This window comes from Habropoda laboriosa, unplaced genomic scaffold (assembly GCF_001263275.1).
Source record: "Habropoda laboriosa isolate 0110345459 unplaced genomic scaffold, ASM126327v1 scaffold5, whole genome shotgun sequence".
NCBI classification, from domain to species: Eukaryota; Metazoa; Arthropoda; class Insecta; order Hymenoptera; family Apidae; genus Habropoda; species Habropoda laboriosa.
The window spans coordinates 1,798,069-1,813,858 of NW_017100161.1; the positions used below are offsets into that span (position 1 = coordinate 1,798,069).

The 15,790-nt window shown below is 36.6% G+C and overlaps 3 protein-coding genes across 3 annotated transcripts in view; 1 reads left to right on the forward strand and 2 right to left on the reverse strand.

Annotated features, from left to right (window-relative positions):
* The window catches only part of LOC108578433 (protein lap4), a 67,501-nt gene extending 60,827 nt beyond the window's left edge, over positions 1 to 6,674 (reverse strand). The window contains 2 exon segments of the mRNA XM_017941773.1: positions 5,896 to 6,013; positions 6,273 to 6,674. Of these exon segments, the coding sequence (XP_017797262.1) occupies positions 5,896 to 6,013; positions 6,273 to 6,434 (280 nt within the window). The 5' untranslated portion in view covers positions 6,435 to 6,674.
* A 1,065-nt stretch (positions 6,675 to 7,739) lies between these two features.
* Positions 7,740 to 8,680, forward strand: LOC108577453 (peroxisomal membrane protein 11C). Its single transcript, XM_017940609.1, has 3 exons — positions 7,740 to 7,970; positions 8,133 to 8,311; positions 8,392 to 8,680. Exons 1-3 carry the CDS (start codon positions 7,740 to 7,742, stop codon positions 8,678 to 8,680), a joined length of 699 nt encoding a protein of 232 aa, XP_017796098.1.
* A 3,042-nt stretch (positions 8,681 to 11,722) lies between these two features.
* The window catches only part of LOC108577458 (cytoplasmic polyadenylation element-binding protein 1), a 7,535-nt gene continuing 3,467 nt past the window's right edge, over positions 11,723 to 15,790 (reverse strand). The window contains exons 5-13 of the mRNA XM_017940615.1: positions 13,722 to 13,981; positions 13,502 to 13,628; positions 13,054 to 13,423; positions 12,742 to 12,974; positions 12,573 to 12,665; positions 12,325 to 12,490; positions 12,120 to 12,247; positions 11,949 to 12,029; positions 11,723 to 11,887 (exon numbers count right to left, since the gene is read on the reverse strand). Of these exons, the coding sequence (XP_017796104.1) occupies positions 11,723 to 11,887; positions 11,949 to 12,029; positions 12,120 to 12,247; positions 12,325 to 12,490; positions 12,573 to 12,665; positions 12,742 to 12,974; positions 13,054 to 13,423; positions 13,502 to 13,628; positions 13,722 to 13,981 (1,623 nt within the window). The remainder of the gene's footprint in view (positions 11,888 to 11,948; positions 12,030 to 12,119; positions 12,248 to 12,324; positions 12,491 to 12,572; positions 12,666 to 12,741; positions 12,975 to 13,053; positions 13,424 to 13,501; positions 13,629 to 13,721; positions 13,982 to 15,790) is intronic.

Consider the following 15,790-nt stretch of genomic DNA (forward strand, 5'->3'; position numbering starts at 1 on the left):
AGGAATTGTTATGAAAAATAACACAAGTGTGCGTAATAAGTGTTTTTACATGAAGAATTAAAAACACTTCGATCTTTCGTTTTAACTTGTTACATCGAGCCACAGTGGTGCAAATTAGGGTCAAGTACGTGGCAGAATTAGACCAGATTTACATTAAAATTTACTTTTATCTGAATTTTAAACCTTTCTTATCTGAAGCAATGCTAACTCTTTGCTCTTGACAAAAAGATTTTCATAATTGTCCTCATATATTAAAAAAAAACCCATAAAGCAAGGTCGAAAAAAGTCTTTATTATATTTCATCAATGAAACCCATCCAGAAATATGTTGAAAAATAAAAGTCCCTACTATTTTCCACACAAAATTTCGTAAACGTAACATTGCCTTAACGAATTGTCTCGAGTAACCAATAATTCATTCAATCGATGATTCCACATTTCTAATTACACTCTCGTACACAAATAAGTCCACGAAATCACCGGCAGTTGCAAAAAATTGAGCTAAAAATTCCACCGTATACCCAAGAGATCTGAATTACGAGCGAGAAAACGAAGCCAGTTAACAGGTTAATAAGTCGCGGTGGAAACAGTAGAAACGTCAAAGAGTTTAAAATCAGACCCCGTTTCTTTCCCAGGGAACGGAGCCAGTGTTCATTCTCACACCGTGCCGGCCTGGAACCGCCTAATCCCACAGATCGGCCCACTTAGTGGAACGGTGGAGAGCACGAGCATCGTTTCCCAAGGTGCAAACCCAGCCCCAGTTTATCACACGAACCCGGTGGATATTAGCGTGTCTCGATATCGAGTTACCCGGACTTTGGCGAAGAGATGCCTGAAACTTAGCAACGGGTCGGCCTATATGTTCCTACGAAACGTCCCGTTCTCATATATGAGAAGGAGAGGCCACTGTATGTCGTTGACCGACACGGATCTCATCTCTCTCATTTTTACACCGCGTCATGGCTGACAATAAAGGATCGTCCTTGAGAGGACAGTCGTAATATCGTTCGATAAGGATCTCTGTAGGAAGAGACAGAGAATTAGAGTGAACGGTGAAATGTCTCTTGGTCCACGGTTCGTTCCTTTTATTGTTCCTCGCCTCGATGGACTTGATAACTCGATCCTTTCGAGAGGAGAACGGTCGTCGTCGTTGTCGATCGATGACGACGGAGGAGAAACCACCGATCGACACGATAAATGGATTCTTTCATGGCGGAAAAAAAAGTCATCTTGATCGCTCGTGGGAGGTCCTTAACTATTCTAACGGCGATTAAGCTTCTGACTGGGCAAACAGTGGAGTGGATAAAGAGAAGTTGCTAAGAGTTTAGGATGGTTGAAACGTGTATGAGAAATGTTCAATACAGTTAATGTATATAGGTAACGAAACCTCCTTTGTTCCTTTTATACTTTTCATTGTAACTCAATCGAGTCAGTATAAGTATCGCTAAAAATCGTATAACAATGTTCAAAGTTTGGCGGGCTATTTAGGGCACGCATGCAGCCCGCGGGGCAGCAGGTTGGACACACCTGCTCTAACAATATAATTAATACATACAAGTAACGAAAATTCCTCTATTTTCCTATACTTTTTATTATAACGAAATCGAGTCACGGAAAATATCTCCAAAAATCGTATAATAATGTTAAAAGTTTGGCGGGCTATTCAGAGCCCGTATGCAGCCCGCGAGCCGCGAGTTGGACACACCTGTTCTAAAGAGGTTCTTTTCGACGTTTCTTCCGTCAAGAATGGATAGAGTACGTTAGTATACCTGTTAATTCTCGAGGATCGTCGCAATAGTGTTGCAAACGCTTGTCGAGGCTAATAGAAAGAGACTTCGAGAGTCTTGAAACGCTGCGAAGTCTCCGAGGAAGAGAAGTACTTTAGTTGATATTAGTATGTAACTCGAGCGAGGATGCTCGAATAGGAAATACTTAAGCAGACGTGATTTACATATGTTTTCAACTTAATAAATTTCGCTATATATATCATATAATTCCTGTTGCAATAATTTCCCATGAATAATACCTTTGCAGAAAAAAAAAACAGTCCAAACGATCGTTCAGTCGCGTCGATGGTCAACTACGAGGAGATGTTATCGGTCAAATCGTGACCCGTTATCAGTGCGTCACAGTGCTGGTCACTCGGAAACAATCGAGTGACAACACGATAGCCACATGTCGAACCTAAAATTTGAATAATCGATCTCGTCTTTATCTCGTTTACTCTATCTCGTACTCTGTACTACTTACTACTACATACTTCCACTCTATGTACCCTGTGACGAATTCTTTTTTTCACTTAAAAACCTCGGAGATTAGGGAGAGCTATTATCACGAACAACGGGCGACTCGAGTATTCTCGACGAATGTGAACTGCGCAAAAAATCCTCGAGAACTTTCGAGTAATCGAGGGAAAGAATATTTCGAAGTTGCATGTAAAGAGGGATATCTCCTAGGTTAGAAAGATTCACACAGCAGACCGTCATCACAGTGGACAAAGTTTGGCTCGGTTTTCATTGATTCGGAAGTGAACGAACGAGAATAGACAGGAGGGGGCCAGAGATGAACGGGCAACGAAGTATCGGACGATTCAGTTTTCGAAAATCGCGCACAGGTCGTCGCGACGCGAAACAGCCGAGCGTTTTAACGTTGGCTCGGAACTCCCGGGCTCTCTCGACTTTCATCACGAACAAAAGAATTCATTTTCAGCGTGTACAATGCCGCCGCTTATTATACACTTCGGCATTGTTCGAAATTTTTTTCTCTCTCTCTCTTTTTTTCTCCTTTTTATTTATTTTTTTTTTTTTTTTTTCGTTCATTATTCGACCGTTTCGGCTGAAAATGGAGGCTGTTGACTCGATCTGGGCCGTTAAACATTCCCACCGTGTTTCGCGTCAACTCTTTATTATATCATTCAAGGCGATTAAATGAACGAGAAGCATTCACCATTTCGACGAAATGAATTTTAGAGAGAGAGATTGTGTGTGTATGTATGGTGGAGGGTTCTAGTTAATGATGGACTAGTTAATCGTAGAAAACGAACGAGCGTGCAAATGAAATTAATCGGGATAGCTAAGAAAGCGAGCTGAGTAAATTGCGACTAAAGTTTAAGCAATTATCCGGGCAATTTCGTTTAGGTGAATTAAAATCGCCTAACGACCAACACTTTTAATTAATTACATAAGCGATTTCAGCAATGAAATTCATTAGTGAAAGTTCTACGAGGGAATTGGCTAACAATGTATCGTTTAAGGAATACATTTACACCGACGTTTTTGCTTTTACCTGAAATACTATTCAATTAACACCCATCGAGTTATTCTACGCTAATTTTCACGTAAGTAAATTAAATCGTCTTAAACGAATCTCTTTTTTTTTTTTAAGTGTCCAATGTTATTGAAAAATCAGAGGTTTCAACGATGCAAAATAGTTTTTTTTTTTTTATAAACAGCTAGAGACTAAGAATAAGAAGTAAATTAAATTAACATCTGATCTGTATAAATGGAATTTTCAATATTTAATTTGAAGAGATAAAAATGTATGGGTTTGGGTTTCACCGGGGAGAGGTTGAAAGGTAAATCGAACAGCGACAATCAGAAAATGCATTCGAAAGCGGAATCGCGAATGAAGAACGACAGCAATGGCCGCCGACGAGATGCGTTCCGGCCTGTTGAATGAAAAATTTCATTTCACGCGACAGGTAAACGTGCATGCGTCCGCAGACATAGTTCGAACCTAATTACTCGGTTGGACATGTGTCACGCGCGCGTGTCCACGAAAGAATGTACGAGCGGCGCGTTTATTGATAACGAGAGCGGCAGCGCATCAGGAAGTAGTAATTACGCGGGGGAATTATTTATAGCGTGTATTCCCGTCGCACTTTTCGCGATATCGTCGGAGAAAATTCCACCTTACTATCTATCTGCCACTTGTTCCTCGTGTAATTTCGAATTTGCGCCCAATGCAACGTATTACGCTTTAATAGCGTTATAAATATTAATGTAGTTATTTTCGTTACGTATTTAATTTTTAAATTTGATGTTGTTAATATTATTGTTTAATTCGAAGAGGAAATTCATCGTATCTAACAGTGTTGTAGAATGGAATTCGTTAGAATGAAAATATTGTTTATTGTGAATAGTGGATAATGGTGGATTTACATGAGTTGACAATTTACATGTATATTTCATACATGTGAACATATCATGCAAAGATGAAGGGAGAAGAAGTGATCTAAGGAAACAAGTTTTCCCGTGATACTCCTTTTTTAAGTGCACCAGCGAAATGTGCATCTTTTTTTAACAGTGGTGTGATTTGTTTTACGTAGTCGTTTCGAAGGTTTCAAAATGGCGCCAACGCGCGAACGTGTTGCGCAGAGGACGTAAAGGAACGAATTATAAAAAAGGAAAAAAAAGCTCATGTGACATACCTCGCATGCATCGTTTCCAAGTATACGACGCGTCATCCAATACCAAACACTTCGTATCAAACTTCCAATAAAAATTATTTGACGTTTTAATGCGGCATTTCCTACAAGCACTGTACACTCCTTCAACAGTATTTTCTTACACTGAAATGATTGCGAAAAAAAAGGGAGAAGAATCATGAAACGTTAACAAGATCGTCGTTCAGATTTCGAGAAAAAAACGTCGAGTGAAGCACACCTAAGATTAGTTACGAATGTTGCCGAGTATTTAGCGGCAACGAGCATTCCAGGGGTATAGAAGAGGAGAAGGGCCGTGAGACGTTGAGAGGGGGAGGTTAGGTCCGATGGCAAAACGAGGCATCCGCGAGACTCTACGGTGCATTCCTTCTCCTTAGCTGTTTGCTGCATGCGAAGTAACGAATCGTTCACTGTGTGTATATGCACGCGGGTGGCGCGAGGGACGAGCATAAGGTAAACATAAAAACGCCGAAGTGGAACGGTAAGTAAATCCAGCGCGAACAGCGAGAAAGGAAAGGCTTCTCTCTTGGGAAACAACTCTGAGGCGGGCGTAAAAGAACGTACGATTCGACGTGCCTTTCGAGCCACGAGCCGCTGCATCGTCGTTAGAAAGTAAACGAGGCGCCGTTTACTGTAGGTGTGTGTTTTGATCTTCGATGAATCGATCGTAGAATCCGAGGATCGCTGGATCGATAGTCGAGTCAATATGAACTGATCGAGATATCGAGACTATGATCGATTGGTTTATATATCGATTGAGGAAATGATATTGCATCCTACTTGTGCCTTTTATCATTGGATATTAACAAAATTATGGAATTTTTTCTAACGAAGTAAAGATGTTGCGATAACACAAACTCTAGTTAATTTTCTGAAGATTGTTTTATGACAACATATTAATCAAGCGTTTCGAAGACATTTGAAAATAGCTTACAAAAAAAGGTCCACCATGACGATGGAATGTCAACCTGTTAGATCATTAGGGTTGATATACCGGTTACTATGACTGGTAATAAGTAAAAAAGCACTCCATGATAACGGTAACTTGTCCACAAGGTGTATATTTTATTAATACTTGACACTAGCACGGTTGTTCTACAGTTTATCCAACTCGAACGTCCGAGTTGAGGTTCCGTTAATGGTTCGCCTCGCTTAACTCTACTTTTCTTTATTCGACGGCTTTGTACGCGCGTTATTGCGTTCGGCTTTCTCATTGACAATCGTCCGAAACATACACGTGCTTCGTTCAAAGCCGTCGACAGGCGTTGCCCGATGGTCGATCGTGGTCAAGGAAAAAAAAAGCAAAAGAACGAGGAGAAAAAGGGTCCAGAAAATGTTCTCGTCTAGTGAAACGTCGAAACGAAAGCGGACCGGGTCTTTGCTGTTCGTGATCGCCGGCCGCAAAACCGCGAAATGGCTAAACTGAATAATAAAAAAAAAAAGACCCCTCACCGTTCCTGGATACGTCCAGCTCCACGAGGTTTTCGAAGTTCTGGATATCCGGTGGCAAGCGATGAATTTCATTGTCACTCAAGCCGAGCTTTCGTAGCCTCTGCAGCCGGAAAAAATTCTGAAACAAGAGAAACAAGAATGAAGTGATCATGTTTTAGGGGAAAAAATAACGATGACAATAACAGCTACCCTATCAACTATGTCGTATGCGTTCTTCGTCGTTACAGTATAGCCGATGGAATGATACGTCATGGACACATTAGAAAGAGGAAGAGAGAGTGAGAGAGAAAGAGACGAATAAGAGAGGGGAGAGGTAAAGAAAGAAAAAGAGATACGGTTGTAAGACAGAAAGTTGGCATGTAGCGGTATTTGCCTACCTTCGGTAAATCACGGATGTGATTCGCGTCCAGCAGAAGCTCCTCCAAGCTTCTCGAGTATCGTAAAATATCATCGGGGACGCTCGGCAGAGAGCAATGACGCTTGTCAACGTATTCCACCTGCCTGTTACACCCTTTAAAAATCGGAATGCAGCGGAACATGGTATCCTTTTCACTATCAATCACGTTAAAACAGCACCGAACATAATTGTCCCGTGGCTTTGCGGCGGCACACGCTGCTATTTGCACATATTCGAGGATGGGATAGATTAAAAGAACTAGGAGGAAAACGAGCGGCACGACACACACTTTCACGCCCTACTCGGCTTTAAACGCGCTCTCGGCTTGTGCCTCGAAGTCTGACGTCATCACGTCTACGAACCACTGATCACGTTGCTCTAAAGCGACATACAACAGTGAACGAATACGACGCTTTGAAAAGACGGTTCCCCCACCATACTTTTCGACGCGGACTTACAACATACGTAGAAGGGAAATCTCAAGTAGAACATTCCTTCGATTAAAGCTATAGACACGAAATTATCTACCAATTGAAAAAACATTGATCGATGTATAACAATTAAACAGTCAAATAAAATCTCTTCAATATGTCAATTATGCTACTAATTATGTTAATTATTAACATAATTATCTTCTGTCATTAATATGCATTGTTTTAAATTATGTTTGCACCAATAATTAACGAAGTATTATATATTAAAATTGGTCAAACTTCAAGTACATATTTGATACCAGTAATTCTATTATTTGTAAAATTGATCTTTTAGGAATAAAAAAAATTATATTTCATTTTTCAAATAATTATAATACATATATACAATAATTCTGGATGCTAATTTTTAACATTTCCAATATATTTCAACTATTACGCGATAGATAATATAATAGTTCCTTCTTATCGACTGCTCTGGCTTTAATTTTCGTGATACAACCACAAGAGCGCATTGTTGTATTATGAAAAAGAAGATTCATCTTGATCTTTAAATTTGCTTACATGTCAAATTTTAAAAATTAAAATTTTTAAGGAACATCCTGAAATGTAAAACTGGGTAAATAATTCGCGTCTTTTTATACTGAACATATTAACAGATAAATTATTTCTACTATTTATTTTACTTTGTGTACTTGATTGTCACATATGTTACTTATTATACCTTAACTTTTAATAAGTAGAACAGTAGACATCTATATAATTGCACCAATTAGTTTACTTGCAATCTTACAAATAATTAACTACATTGGATGGAAATTTCAACAAGTATTCATTACTTTTTGAATTACTTAATACACAAATTCATAGAAAATTATTGCTATTGACTTGTTACAGTTATTGTCAATTAATTCCTCAATATTATATAATTAAATCTTTTAAATATTTTATTGTTACAGTGTATCAAAAAAGCTGTGCTTATATTAAGATACAGTTGTAAATATTTTTAAATCAAAATGAATATCACATTACTATCAGAGTATTTAGAAACATATCCAGGGAGAGATAAATGTTTGAGAACATTATCTTATATGGCAAAATTTGCTACTCTGGGTACATCTTCGAAAGAAATAGAGAAAAAATTCAAAATATTTAGCAGTCAGTTGAGTGGATGCAGAATGATCTTAAGATTATTAGATGACATACCTATGATTCATTATGCTATGTCATATGGATGGGGAAAACAGGTATATATACATATATGTATATAATAATATGTAACTGGAATTATTCTTGACAATGCAAGACAAAAGATTTTACATGAATATTTGATTTTCTATGTATTAATGTAATGTACAGTTCTGTACTATTTTTCTACAGGCATATAAATTTCATATGTCATCTAATAGGAGCCAGATTGGTTGATCAGATGGGCAGAATTAATGCAAATTGCTATGGATACTATGTTTGGTCCTATAGAACACATTTATTGGGCTGGTGAACATAAATTGATTAAAATTAATACTGAAAAGTGGGATAATGTTTCAACATGGTTTTGGATAATTTCTCTACACTTGTCATTATTCAAGTATGTTACATAGGAAATGATGAAATATTTTACTTTCACACAATGGTTTTAACTAATTGTGATACAAAGTAAGTTTAAAGACACAATACAAAAATATTTACACTAACTTCATTAAAATTTGATGACACCAATGTCTGTTTCTGTTTGAACAGAGCAGCTTTGAAGACAGTGAGCAAACAAAGGTGGAATGAATTATTGACCTGCACAAGATTAGTATTAGATATAAGTTATGCAGTTAGTTATCTGCCACTTGGAACATTTTGGGGTGGTAGATTAAAAGTTTGGCATGTTGGGGCACTTGGAACTTTGTCTTCCTTAATTGGTTTGTATCAAGCCCTAAGCAAACGAGCAGAACACAAAAGGTATTGAAAACTTAATGTAAAAATTTTAATAAAAGAATAGCAGAAATTATTGTAATAAAAATTGTAAATGTATTCTTTTACACTGATTAGTATGCTTTTTGAATTTATGTAAAATGTGTTGTGTAATAATTGTAAAATAAACTATAAAAATTGGAAGAAAATAAATCTTAACCATTTAATTCCTTTATGTAATGTAAAGTGTAATTTTATACATTACAAAGCAGTACAATGTTGTTAACATAATAAAGAACAATTTATTGTTTCTAATATATCAATCTTGTGTTACAAGGTATGTTTTAACAAGGATATATGTAATAGGAAAAAAGCTAAAGCAATATAAATTATTGATATCCAGATAAAGCTTACTTGATTTTAAGCTAAGTAGTGTACTTATATATGTTTACTAATGTTCGAATTGTTTTTACATATTTCTCGAGTGTTGTTATTTGTAAATTATAGACGTAGGTAGTATTATCAATAAAAGTGAAAGAATAGGAGGCACTTTCTGTATGAACATAAAAAAAATATTTTGCTACCTAGGGCACGATGAAATCATTGCCTCGCGAGTGGTTAAATCTCTTAAAAGTTTTAAGAAAGCTTGACATTATGCGTACCAGTAGCAGTCTTGTTTCTTTAATAGTAGATCACCCTGTATCGCGTGGTTATCAATGATTTAAAAATAATTTGTGTTTTCCACGTTAGAATAAAATCTATGGAGATTACATTAAAAGGCACGACTTATTAAAAGTTTGTAAATAAGATAATATTTCCGATAAAAGAGCATCTTTAAAATTTCCGACGGCTCATTATCTTTTCGCCGTTAATTCGTTAATTTTTAGTCTAAGAGTTTTTGTCGTTCATCTGTTTAGAACCATTCTCAGGCATAGCAAAAACCGATTTTTTGTTGACTAAAAACTTTATGATTACATTCGAAGCTTTTGTAGAATATATATATTATTTTGTATGTTGTATTAAAGCACTTCATATGAGTATTCATGTATATAGTAACTTCTTATGTATATAGTAACCATGTTATTTGATAATTGCATTTGATGTTATAACGCGATATATTTTTTTGTATTTGTTCCACTTTCTTAAATCAAGCGAAATTTTAATGACTTAGAAATATGATAAATTCTTCCCTTCCATTAATACTGTTAAGTAATCCAATAGTATAGCAGTATAACCTGCAGTTGATTATATGCATTTTCAATTACAAATCTTAATTTTATACCTTTTCTTTGGAACATTCACCATTAATAACATATGATTTATAATTATCTGTAACAAAGCATGTGATAAATCATGTCATAAATCACTGTATTAAAAAACATTAATTGTGGAATGTGTGGATGGAGCTGTTATATATCGTGTTTGCTTCGAATATAATTTTCTAAAAATTAATAATTGTAACGGCTTGTCCTCTTAGTGTGATTTTAGATTTAAGATTTTGATTTCGAATCTGGAATTCCAAATTTTAATTCTACCTTTATCGATAGTCCTTCGTTAGAATTCTGTTTCGTTTAAACGTATTGTTCAGTACGTTATTTCTTTTACTCTCTTAATAATGAGGACATATTTTTAGTGATTTGTAGTAAGAGTAATTACATGATTTTTAATTTAAATGAAATACCACAATTTAGATTAGTTTGGAAACAAACGAAAACCTTAAAAAAAAAAATTAAATATAAGTAAACATGATCAAAATTAGTATAACCTCAGCTATCAATTAATCTGTATCTAATGGTGTTTTGTTAATAGTACCTATCAAATTTCCATGATTTAATAACATTTAGTAATTAGCACTTTGCATAAGCACACATTTTTAAGGCCAGGAGTTTGGAAAGGGCAGAAGGTTCATTTGGAAGAATCGTTTTCTTGAACGACAAATAAAAAAAAAAAGAACAGAATGATGAAACATAAAAGGAGGAACGACAATGGAAGTCTATCTGCAAAAATATGATTTTTAATTCACTCAACAAAATGATATCAAAACATCAGAAACGCGATTGGAAGTAATACCACGAAATCTTGTTGAAAGAAAATGCGTAACATAATATCGTAACAAAAAATAAAAACAGAATCAATTCACTACAATCCGCTCCAGAATCGTAGACCATGTACTTTTCCATTTCGTCAACAGTTAAACAGTCCCTGTGAACGAAAGCTTGTAAAGGCTTACCGCTTTGACTAAGAATATAAATTACGATTACAGTGGCCGTTTCGGCAATACTCTTACACTGTACAATCTAACGTAAAACTACAACGACGGGCAATATCATCGACAAACGTCGGAATACAGCCTGGGTTCTAGCTAGTACTTAAATGAAACGCGTTCTTCGCAAAAAATAATAATTAAATTATTAATCCCTCCTGCCGCTAGAACACTACAATAATCTAATCTCATCGAATAGTTTACGATTAAGCGTAATATTTCACCGATAGATTATTATAGCGGCGCGTTGTATTTTTTATGGATTTTTGAACATTATGAACTTAGCCCTTCTCTTTCTCTCACTCTCCCTTCTTAACAGTCGAGTGGCTTCTCATTTTTATCGCATAAAAATTATTGTCACTATAAAAGCCACAATTGAACCCACACGAATTCAATGTAAATGCACACTTGTAACGCATAATTACCGTATAATGTGATGTGTTACTTAATGGCACAATTATATTCTTCGCAATAAAACGATCAACAAGAGAACCAGTCCCTAAGTAAACATACTAAATAAAAGTACTGTTTTATTAAACGTGGTGGTGGCCGCGTTCGAAATAGGAACTTTATCTGAAACACGATTTTTATTCATTAATTAGTCTGTATACCGCGGACGTACGTGATAACGATAATAAACAAATCGTTGCATTTGCCGATCAGCTGGTATATCCGGTATTTCTATGTATATCGTCAAACCAGCTGCCCGCAGCTCTGCGATAAAAACTAAGTTTGCACCCTGTCAGTAAGTCAGCTAGCGCGACGTCCGTGCGAGAACAAATAGTCAAAAATAAGTGAACGTGTGATCGTGAAAGAGAAGCTCAGTAACTGTACTTAAATTGTGGGATTATTCATTCCACGAGATCCAGAATTTACGTTTGGTGATAATCCGACCACTTGATTTGTCTTCGAGTTACGCATTAAAGGCTTGTGGTGCCACATTGATTCCATCGAGTGCTGCCATTGCCAGCAACTGCGACAGAAGTACCGGAAACACATCTAGAAAAGAATAAAAATAATGATCTTATATCTATAGAAGGAAAAGAATTTCCTATCGTACCACTTCACGACAAAAATAGGGTCCTTGTTGCACGGAACATCCAGAACACATAGAATCTTCTAAATATGGATCGACTTGCACCTGTTAAAAAAAAGTAATAGATCTCGTTATCATTTTCCTTTTAACGTCTTGATATCATTTCTTTTTGATTCCTTGTAAAATAATCCGAACCTTTTTTGTAAATTTGGCAGTTTTTATTTCTATGAAAGCAGCTGAAACTGCTTTCATATATGAATGCTTTGTACTAAACGTAACGCGACCAGATCCGATTGGATACTTATGTTTGTCAGTATCAATGCCTAAAATAAAGTTTCAATTTTAATAACATTTACCTAAAGATTAAAGTATATCGATAAATAAGCTTATCGATGTTCACCTGCATAAATAACCCCACGAAACAGATCATCCATTATTTTCGCTAAACCACTAGCGGTTAGCATACCATGGAGAGCGCCGACAAACACTGTTTTGTGAGGATCAAGTTTCTGCGATGAAGACTTCACATAATTACTATCTTCAAGAACCCAAGGTATTACTTGTACCTATATTAAAATCGATGCACAAAAGTGAAGTTACGAGACATGAATGTTTATAAAAAATATAAAATTAATTAAAAAAAAGTACCTCTTTTGCTTTCATACGTTTAGATGATATTTTGTAATACCAACTGCCACCGTTTGTAAAATCATGTGTACAACATGTCAACAGAGTTCTCACCTTAAACATCAGATCATATTCTTCACCATTAAAAATGAACGTTACATTAAAAAATCATTATAAAATGTTTAAGTACCTGTTTCTCAGACTCAAATATTATATATACATATCCCTTTGGCTGGGTGGCGGACTGATCTTTGCCCGGCCATTCTACTCGTATCTGCCCAAATTGCTTGAAAGTAGCAATTAAGAGAGACTCGGTAATATCCCAAGGTACACCACCAAGGAATACCTTAGATGAATAACCTGATGGTTTTTGAGTGCGTTGTGGCAATATACCACTCCAAGTACAAGTTGGATCACAAAGTGCTGAAACACAATTGTTCTTTTAACCCATCGCTATTTCTTCCTCATTTTCTATGTATCATTAAAGTTAATCGTTATATACCAGCGGCACTTCGATGAAAACGTGCTACACGTTCGAGAGAGATCTGCGGATCTAATATATTTAACGGCGACGAGTTCAGTGCCATCATATGATTCCCAGGGGAACAACAGTTTTTGTCGTGTGACAGAAGGGAATTGAGGAAACCGCCGTTTTGATTCGATCCGTAATGATGACCGCGATTGTGTCCGTGTGAATGATGATGATGCGTCGACGATGAATTCTGATGGGGTGAAGATAAGTACTTTTTCACCGCCATTCGTTGAAACGCGGCTGCTCTATTGGTCGCACATAAATCCACTTCCGGTGACATCAACGAACTCAGAGACTGAGGGTAACATCCGTGCGATGATGAGTTCATCGATAAACAGTTCTAAAATTATAAGTTTCGTTAAAAAAAAAAACAACATTTCTTCCCCCATCGTTTGTCATTGATCGATAAAAAACTTACCATTATATCAGATAAAGAACCATCCATACTACTAATACCACTGGTTTCCGAATCTGCCGGTGAGTTCGATCTTGATCCATTGAATCCCATCACGTGAGGATACTCGAACGTTGGACTACTACAGTCGCTGATATTAAAAAGAAGTAAAAATCACATATTACCTATCATCTTGTTCAGATGATTCAGAATTATAAAAAAAAAAAAACTCTTCAAAGAATACCTGTAAGGTGGAGATCCACGAATTGGTCTTCCGAAGTAAGGAGAATGAATGGGGGATGACGGTGAACCTATATGCTGCGTAGATCCTCGACTCGTTGGCGACGATGTTGTCTGATTACTACTATTCGTAGACGTGTACGAATAAGGGTTAGAGTAGAGACTTCCGGGTGTGCTAGGGCTGCCAGGTGTGGTAATGGAACTTGGAGAGCTTGGGACGTCTAGCATCGACGAGTTCGAACAAATTCCATTCCTATCATCACACTACATCCAAAAAAAAACTCGATAATAAAAATAATTAAAAACCTGCTGAAAGTAGAGTCGAAGGAAAATTCATCTTTTAATTATCATAATCCTGACAAAACACGTTCGATCGATCGATCGAATAATAAGAAAGGGTTCGCGGTTTCTTTAACCACCAAGGGGGAAACTTGCAACACTATTGTTGGATTTTGTCCAAGATAGTGTTGCAACATGAAAGATAGGAACAACGTAACAGGGCGATTACAAGTTCATAGGAAAGTTAAGGCCGAAAGAGAGGCGAGGAGAGAAAGAGAGAGTGGGCTGTGATAGAGCCGTTTGGCTCAAGCTTGTAAATTCTTGGCTACCCTGGAATCCGGGTCGCACTAACTCGCGCGACTATGCGTAATTTATTTTGCCCAACGCATTATACGTCGGCTCTAATACGCGCATTTCGATGTCCTGCCGGTCCTTTATGTACAGATGCATCCAGCAAATGGTGAAGGTAATAACGTTAAAGGCGTCGAGAAGAGCCTGATAAAATGTCCATTAAAGCGTCTGGTCGATAAGACACGGACTTTCGTATAGGTAGCTCCTTGCATTCGCCACTTTCGACCGCGAAAACTACCGGTTAATGATTACCATAGCACAAATTGCAATAATACATCATTATTCAGATTAATTTACAAAGCAATAAAATTCTCATATTCGTCGATTTTCACCTATCGCTAATTAATTTTCATTGGCAAACGTGGCATCGTGAAATGGACATTTTTCTGCGACACATAAATTAACCCTGATACCCTTTTTTTTTTTTTCAAATGTTACATTGGGATCTTTTACAAATTCGATCTGATTTTCGCACGTTTCAAACGTGTAAAAAGTTACTGAATCTGGTTTCTAAATTAGGGCTGTAAAATTAGAATTTTCAAAAAAGATCGAAGAAGTTTGATATTTGCGATTATTTTTCGATACGGTAACGAAAAGCAGTATTCTGCTAGAGTTGTGATAGATCAGGGTTAAATAAATCCAGGTATATAGATACACCTTAAATGGTGTATAAAAGGTACAAAGATACGATACGATAACTTTGGCTCCTTGATTCTTCTAGTTCTTTAAAAAATTTCGCACCAGCCCTTATCGCCACCAGACTGCATTATCTCTATCCGTTATCGTTATTTACGCTATCGTAAATTGACGTTAGAGATTCGTTGTAACAAACCTATTGAAAATCGATACATCAGGTAGCCAGGAGGTCTCTATTGTGCAAAAAAAAAAAAAAAAAAAATTAGCCGCGCGACGGACAGAAAAGGAAGTTCGAGAAGCAGTTGGAGTCACTCCAATGAGGATAATCATTGTTCCGGTTATTGCATTGGCAGCAGGCAGACGTTTCAGACTACTGCCTACTTCACCATTTGCGATTTTCACTATCGCGCCCAACACGTGACGTTCACAAATTGAAAGAAAAACATTTTCGTAGGATCGAGAAACTCCAAGAGTTTTCCACACAGTCGCTATTGCCTCTTCGAGCAATTAAAATGTAATCACACGAACCGTTAAATTAACGTGGGCATAATGGTCGTTTTGAAATCAAATTACATTTTATTAGACAAAATACCATTCTTCTTTCTGGATTATACCAAGTGAACAATTTTTATCACATTGTACACACCGGTACAAGTTTAAGCAAAAGTCAAGAGTTTGGAAATAAAAATTTTTCTATAAAAATAATAAGTAACGTTAAACGAAGAAATAGCAAAAATACGGAAATCCTTGCTAGAGCTCGATGTACAACGTGCCAAACTTTCAGAGATTTTAATATAAAAACGTATA

Bases quoted from the DNA above. Each gene is read 5' to 3' on its own strand.
- LOC108577453 (XM_017940609.1), top strand. From the start codon at position 7,740: ATGAATATCACATTACTATCAGAGTATTTAGAAACATATCCAGGGAGA. The intron at 7,971-8,132 runs GTATATATACAT...GTCATCTAATAG, and splicing joins CATATGGATGGGGAAAACAG to GAGCCAGATTGGTTGATCAG. The intron at 8,312-8,391 runs GTATGTTACATA...GTAAGTTTAAAG, and splicing joins CTACACTTGTCATTATTCAA to ACACAATACAAAAATATTTA.